Source organism: Pyxicephalus adspersus, chromosome 7 (assembly GCF_032062135.1).
Source record: "Pyxicephalus adspersus chromosome 7, UCB_Pads_2.0, whole genome shotgun sequence".
In the NCBI taxonomy this organism is placed as follows: domain Eukaryota; kingdom Metazoa; phylum Chordata; class Amphibia; order Anura; family Pyxicephalidae; genus Pyxicephalus; species Pyxicephalus adspersus.
The window spans coordinates 5494150-5502341 of record NC_092864.1 but is presented as its reverse complement, the minus strand read 5'-3'; the positions used below and the strand labels follow the sequence as shown (position 1 = coordinate 5502341).

Sequence of the window (8192 nt, the reverse complement as noted above, 5' to 3'; positions counted from 1 at the left end):
CTTTGTTAAAATGCAGAAACATAGGGCATCAAAGCGAATAAATATTACTTTCTATGATAATATTTTTTAAAGAAAGAAATAACAATGTAGAAATATGACTATGCTAGAAATGATCTCTTGCGTTATTACTCATGCCCACACTAGACATGGCGGATGTAGAAATGCTAGTCACGTGGTGTTGGTCGCGACGTTTCCTATTTTTTAAACTGGCCAATAGAGAGCCGTGTGCGTTTCAAGCCTCGACCTGGAAGAGAACTTGGCGTGTCACGTGATAGAACTGCAACCGCCAATTGGCTAGTGGTGCAGAAGGCCGCCAAATACGAATTAGAGAGCAAGTAACCGATGGTGGGTCTGAGCGGAGATCTGTGACTGGAGGGAAGCGGACACCGGGCCGGTAAATGGCGACACACATAGCAGATAGACATTCACCCGATCCTTTATACACACAGTATATGTACATGTGTATGCCACATAGGCACCGTGCTTCCATTATATACAGGCCGCACTGCATCTCGCATTACCCCCCCCTCATGTATTGTATATTTATATTATATGCCCCCCCATACATTATTATATATTACCCCCACCCCAATACATTATTATCTCTACACGCGGCGCACTGGCCCCCGTCTTCCCCTCTACACGCGGCGCACTGGCCCCCGTCTTCCCCTCTACACGCGGCGCACTGGCCCCCGTCTCATGTTCTCTACACGCGGCGCACTGGCCCCCGTCTCATCTACACACCTGTGTGTGTATGTACATATCCATACACACACAGGTGAGTCCCTATCTCTGTATTCTGAACGCTGCATTCTAGATATAATACATTGATCTTACACTGACAACATTTTGTTCTCTTTACATAAACAAAAAAAAAATGCGTATTAATTGCTGTTCTTCCTGTAGACTTGCTGACCCCACATTTAATGCCTGTTATCTAAAATGTGTTTGGTTATACCTAAAAGCAATATTTTTTTATCTTCAGAACTCTACCTACTTAGTGTTCTACCCAGCATATGTTTTTTTTTTTTGCTTGGCGGGAGGAAGCTTTAGCCGGGCGGTTAAAAATAATTGTTGGGGCAACACAACGAACTTTTCCTGCTTTTGCCGTAGTACCCTATGATTCTGTCATACCCAGTGATCATCTAGCATTTTCTTCATGCAATCTATAGAACCTTCTGTATTGTGACCCAACTTTTCAGTATTCTGCCAAAAACAGCTGGGTGGTGCGCCCAGCTAAAAGGGTCCGGGGAAAACACTGCCACTCTATCCGAAATATTGGAAAGTTGTGGCTTTAGGCTTCGTACACACTTCAGCTGATTCTCTTTTATTAGCTTCCTGGCTAATATTGGAAAAGAATCTGGTGTGTGTACAGCACTTGTCGTTCATGGATCTGTCCTAGGGGATTCACTAACGATCGTAATGAAAGTTAAGGGGAGAGAGCACAACGGGGTGCTCGTTCATGCATCTTTCACTCTTTTGTCATTGGAAAGGATCCTTTCCAATGACAATGATTTCACATGTGTACCCAGCCTTTTAGATACTTTTCAGGGAAAAAAAAAATCCATCTTCTCCAGTCAAAGAAAAAATCTGCTCTAAGTTTTGATGAAATCCAATCATAAGTAATTTCCTACTAACCCCAAATCTACGTGTACGCGTCAGATGATTGTCAGCCAAGCAACCAGTTGTGTTCTCATGTACACAGCAATCCCCTGACATGGTTCATCAAACCGCCCTGGTAGGAACAACTTCTGGGTTTCCTATGGAAGGAAGCCGGTTTGGAGGGGAGGGGGAAAGTTGTCCCCCGTTTCTTCCCTCCATAGAACACAACAGACCTGTACGGTCGTTCATCAATCACTGAAAAACAATTGTGACAGATCTTATGTTTGTACCGGTTTAATCTTCACTTGTTTTGTGTTTACCGATTAAATTCCATTTGTGATCTCTGCCACTCTCAGCGGATGTAATATATGTATTATGTCCTTTCCATTTATTAGGCTTGTGTGCGGTATGTTGTCACTCTGCGTTTTAATGCCAACATTTATTTTTGTGTTATTTTAGGTTCATTGACAATCATGGCGAAGAGGGTGAGCATCATGGATGCCAATAGGAAGCCGTCTGTTGCCCGTGTGCGTGTAGCCGTCCGCTTGAGGCCGCACATGGAGAAAGGGGAGGATAAAGTCTGCGTCAGGGGCCTGGACTCCCAGTCTCTGGAGATTGTTAATTGGAGGAATCAAATGGAGACCATGCAGTACCAGTAAGTGCTGCTATATTGCTATAGGGAACAAAAGATTTACCATTTACAGTGCTCAACACAGAAATGTTTTTTTTAGCTGGGTGGGAAGAAATTGTAGGGCAATGGCAGCCCCTTTGTTGTGACCCAACTCATCAGTAACCACCCGAAAACAGCTGGGTGGTTATCGCAAAGTGCCGGGTGGCACCCAGCTAAAAGGGGCTGGGGAGCACCACTTTAAAGACAAAGCAATGGAAGCTGTAGCTGAGAGAAATACATAGGATGTCAGGGTTCTCCCCAGGCACTTTTAGCTGGGCGCACCACCTGGCACTTTTCAGCACCCGCCCGGCTGTATTTGGGTGGTTACCAAAGAGTTTGGTCACAATACAGGGGCTGCCACCCACCTACAATTTCTTCCCACCCGGCTTAAAATTTCTGGGTTGAGCACTGGATGTAGTCAGCATAGCTGCCGTGCTGCTGTTCTTCTTTAATTAAAGTTAATGACACCACAAAGGGTGCAGAACAGGAAAGTCCGAAGTCCTTGTCTGCATACGGTTGTCAGTATCGCTTCCATCTTTCATTAGGTTTCTTTCAGAGCAGCTTCATTATAAACGTCTCATGTTTTTGCATCCGTTCAGTGACATTTTCTTCTCTCTGCAGGTTTGATGCATTTTATGCAGACTCCGCCACTCAGCGTGAAATCTACACTGGTTCTGTGTACCCGATCCTTCCACACTTACTTATCGGACAGAACGCAAGCGTGTTTGCCTATGGGCCCACAGGAGCAGGTACTTATCGCCATGAGAAGACTCGAGTGATTGTAATATTCTCATTAGTGTATTATAAACTGGAAATGTTGTTGTGTTTTGTAGGGAAAACTCACACCATGCTGGGGAACCCAAATCAGCCGGGTGTCATCCCTCGAGCTGTGAGAGACTTGTTACAGATGACACGGGCAGCTACTGAAGAAAACTGGACTTATTCTATCAGCATGTCTTATGTGGAAATTTACCAGGAAAAGGTAAGTCACATTTTTATTCCTTACTGTCTCAAGTGTGCGTGACAGGAATCTGCTTTAATTACCAGAAAGTAATTCAAGTTCCTTGCACTGGGGCTACCCCCGTACCCATGTAATAGTCAACCTTCTGCTTTCCTCTCAACTGCTTTGTGACGGAACTCCCAATAATTCAAGTTCCTTGCACTGGGGCTACCCCCGTACCCATGTAATAGTCAACCTTCTGCTTTCCTCTCAACTGCTTTGTGACGGAACTCCCAATTGGAAGAGGAGAGAACACAGGATAGCGCTCTTCTGTGCAGCCGTCCTATATAGACTCATAAGTGCATAATATGCATAGATGTGTGAGGAAAAACCTGTGAGCTGTGCAGCTAAAGGAGATCAAGCTAAGAGGCCATAGAAATCTACAGCCCTGCTTCTTTTCTTGTGCAGTGGCTGGGAAAATTAGTTAGATCCACACCAACTTTGCCGACATTGCATTATTAAAGTTTAATTCTGATTTAAAGAGGACTTGTGCTCTACTGGTGACTTATAACTGATTTATGTCTTTTCCTGTAAAAAGCTAACCTGGCTCTCAAGATCTGGTGTCTTCAATAGTGTCAAAGACCCAACACTTGGATGCCAGGTTGACTGCACTCATATCTTTCCCTTATCTGCATGCTTTATATGGATCTGTAATTTTTAAAAACTCAACATTTTTTTTCTTTACATAAAAGGATAGAAAGCCTTTTATGTACCGTATTTTCCGGCGTACAAGACGACTTTTTAACCCCGAAAAATCTATGACAAAGTCAGGGGTCGTCTTGTACGCCGGGTACCAGTACTGCCATGGAAATATAATATCTAAGTCAGTGCTGGTTTGTAAAAGCCTCCAAAATTGCCTAACCAACTATTTATAAAATGCTGAGTATGAGGGGTTGTTAAAACATTTATTAGGCAAATGTTTTACTACTACAAGGAAATTGCAAAAATCAGATGACTTCTACTCAAATCTTTCAATCGGTGGTTCTTAATAAACAGAAACTCCAGCAGCTTGGTTATCTAAACGTATTTAGTTTGTCCCACTGTTGGTGCCTTGATCATTTAGCATTGTTCCTGGGTATGACCACATAAGTCACCCCCTTTGTATAGTGCCCTTGTTTGTGCCCTCACCACAGTTCAGTTCACCATTCTTCAGCTTAATGGGAAGAAGTTGTAGGTGGGTCGAGGCCTCTGTATTGTGACCCAAATTTTCAGCAACCAACCGAAAAACAGCTGGGTGGCTGCTGAAAAGTGCTGGGTGGTGCGCCCAGCTAAAAGAGTCTGGTGAGAACACTGCCTTTCTTCTAGATCATTGTTTCTCTAACTTTTTAACATGGGGGAACCCTTGAAATAACTTTCAGATTTTCAGGGAACCCCGACTATAATTACTACATCCACAACTTACAGTATATTGGCTTAGTGGACAATGTACAGCGCTGCGTAATATGTTGGCGCTATATAAATCCTGTTTAATAATAATAATAATAATTCTTTATACATTGCTGGCCAGTGGGCAGGCTGCCATTCATAGCCAAAAATGTGTCAGAGGTAGGTGATCTGAAAGTCACAAACTGCTGATTGCTCCAGGAACCCCTAGCAACCTCTGGAGGGAACCCTGGTTGCAAAATTCTGCTCTAGATAGCAGTCAGGTAAACCACCACATTGACCATGTGCAGTAAAATGAGTAAATAATACCCCATGCTTTGCAACACTCGGCATGTAATATTTTGCATTGGCAGGGAGACAGCTGCAGCACCTTGATTGGCCGTGCCAGAACACACGTAACAAGCCAGGATTGCCGGGTTTCCCTTGCAATCTAACCTGACGCTGCCCATGTGCAGCCCGGAGAGATTAGACAAGTAAGATTGTCTACAATCGTGCACATTATTGCACAAGGGACATCCTCTGCCCCTTTCTGCAATGACCGGCCTGATCAAGCATTTGTAACAGCATCACATATATTGCATCACATACATTAAAAGCTCATAGAATTTACACAGCTGTGGTTTTTATTTGGGTGCGAGTTGATTAACTAACTCTGTGAAAAGATGCATTGTGCTTCCTAATGGTATCACAAAAACATTGGAGTCTCCATTATTTTGAGTAGCTAATCTTCCTGGGAGGATTTAAGTGGCAATTATGTGCACTCAGATTTTGTGGTATTTGTTAAATGTGTGATTTATGATGCGGTGAGGAGGAATTGCAGATACTTCAGATACCAGCAGGTGGCAGCCGAGTTGCACATCGCCATTGCCTAGTCTGATGCCTGCAGATAATTTGATTGCATTCACTTTCTGCATCGCACTGCGCAGTTTTCATATTTACTTCAATCTCTGTTTGCAAGGAGCCAATAAACCTGAGTTTGTAGAAATGTTTGTGGACCCACCCTCTGGATTTAGTTCAGATGTTTGCAGTGAAGTTGTATTTATCCTAAAGATGTTTAAGACAATTGATAATGCCAGCAGTTTCGTTGCTCAACCCAGAATTTTTTTTTAAGCTGGGTGGAATGAAATTATAGGCGGGTGGCAGCCCCAGTATTGTGACCTAACTCACCAGTAACCACCCAAAAACAGCCGGGGGGGTTGCTGAAAAGTACCAGGTGGTGCGCCCGGCTAAAAGGTGCCGGAGAGAACACGGAGTTTGGTTAAGACTCTTCTTTAACATTACAGTGCCACTGTGTACAAAGCCAGCTCCATTAAGATCTGCTTCGGAGGAGGCGATTGTTTCTTGCACTGAGGTCCGACTTTAATTCTACTGAACACCCTCAGGATAAATGATGATAGCCTTCCTAGAAGGGTGTTACTTTGAGTAACCCTATCATAATGTTTTTTTTTTAATATCCAACTAATTTATATTGGGTTTCCAGATATTTAATGATTTCTCATTTCAAACCTATTTGGCTTAAAGCTAAAGTAAGGGATCTGTAGCAATAAATCCATCGTTTCAGACTATGACAGCCTTCAGTACTTACTAGAAGACATATTTCCAGCTATTCTCCCTGGGATTGTATGTGACACACACTCCTGTTTCTCCTGGTAATAATTTGCTAATAATAGGAATGGAGACGGCTCTCCATATGCTGAACCAGGGAGATCGGCTCTTTGCATTTCAGGGTGTTCTGAAGCTTACATTGCATCAAAGGACCGGAGCCCATTAGGAGATATGCTGAATATCATTGATTCTGCCACTGGTGTCTTAAATCTCTTCCAGTGTGTGTCTCAAAGCTGGACTCCAGGTTCATTAAACACTTTCCCATACAGGGTGATTGAAATAGTAATTTTTCTATCCATGCGACTGGTCCCCGTAGTATGTTTCATAAGTCCTAGGCGCTGACCTCATTCCGCACAATGCAAGACTGAGGGTCCTGTGTTGTACGGAGAAGACGCAGGGTGCCAACCAAAGCCTGGGACATGGACAAGAATAATGAGCATGGCAAGTAAAAAAAATCCATTTACATCCCTTTTTATCCCTTGACATAGGGAAGCTTTTAGCCCCTGCTGTGTAGGTTTGGCCCCACTGTAAAGGAAAGTGTTTAGTGAACCTGGAGTGCAGATTTATTTTATTTCTGTGTTGAAGTTATTGATGCCACTTGTTAGCCACCATCATAAAAACACAAACATGCATCTGCATGGGTTTTAAGCCAGAGCCCCAGCAGTGCAAGGCAAGAATCAAGCAACCTGTGAACAATGCTGGTAATGCCATTTATATATTTGTTTTCTGTAAATTCTTTCAGGTTCAAAAGACTCAGCAAATATCACCATTCAGGCAACTAACAGGGAAGTTGTACTTGATAGACCTGGCAGGATCAGAGGACAACCGACGCACAGGAAACCAAGGCATCAGACTAAAAGAAAGCGGCGCCATCAACTCCTCACTCTTTACCCTCAGCAAGGTGGTGGATGCCTTAAGTCAGGGATTACCCAGAATCCCCTACAGGGACAGCAAGCTGACTCGGCTTCTGCAGGTGAGAACCTGCTTGTTATATTGGTGTGACTTTCTTTTCAGAAAAGATTTTAACTTTTTGTGTCTTTATAGGGCGAGTGAACCTGATAGGGCCGAGGCTGTTGGCCTTATTCTTGTTCCCCTGTCACTAAAGTCAAAACTTTTAGTTTGTGTACACATTCTGCTACGTTTCTTTGATAAAGTTAAACCCAACTACATGCTGCTTTTAATTTCCCAGAAGGTTTAATCCTTTCTTTGCTGCCAGTGATTCACTTCACTTCCCATTGGTTGTAATTGTATGGTCATTGCATGCAGTTCAGGACAAGCAGAGCACACACAACCCTGAGCATTGAGCTAACAAGGGAGTAGTATGAGGGTAGGAGACCCCACTCATTATAGTAAAGCAGCATGGAGTTTTGGCTTTAACATGGAACTAAAATTTCACTTTTAAGAATACATCATCAGGTCGGTCATTCTTGCAAAAAGGGACAGGTGATGTTCCTTCTGCAATATTTGCTCCTACCTGCCGGATCGCTTTACCGCATGCACAGCGTTGGCTTTGATTGCCAACATACATGACATTCTTAACTTCTTCTTTGCATGCCAGTAATAAACGGCTGCGTGGGAGTTGCATCATTCTGGCCCAGCTAATAAAGGTGGCTGATAATCACAGCACCCTTTGAGGAAACAGAAAGGTGAGTAGCATGGTGGTAAACTCCACCTTATAGCATAACTCTTGGTTTAGGCTCTGCAGGCTGTAAACATTCACTTTAAGCCTCAGAAGCTTCCTTTCCAAAATGAAGTGTGCAATGGGCTGATTGAAGTTTTTGAAACCACAGTAAAGTCCAACCTGAGTCCCCCCCCAACAACAAACGGCTGCCTGAGTAGCTGTGGTGTGCTGTAGCTTTTTGCCTCCAGGTTATCATATATAGATGTGTTGTATGTTTTATTTCTTCCCCTTCATCTGCTCTGTTTCTCATC

General features: G+C 43.4%; 1 protein-coding gene across 1 annotated transcript in view; it reads left to right on the top strand.

The window, feature by feature from the left end:
• Window positions 1–272: 272 nt before the first annotated feature.
• Window positions 273–8192, top strand: part of KIF22 (kinesin family member 22) — an 11366-nt gene continuing 3446 nt past the window's right edge. The window contains exons 1-5 of the mRNA XM_072416945.1: window positions 273–394; window positions 2062–2257; window positions 2894–3021; window positions 3106–3288; window positions 6866–7233. Coding sequence (XP_072273046.1) covers window positions 2076–2257; window positions 2894–3021; window positions 3106–3288; window positions 6866–7233 — 861 coding nt within the window. The 5' untranslated portion in view covers window positions 273–394; window positions 2062–2075. The remainder of the gene's footprint in view (window positions 395–2061; window positions 2258–2893; window positions 3022–3105; window positions 3289–6865; window positions 7234–8192) is intronic.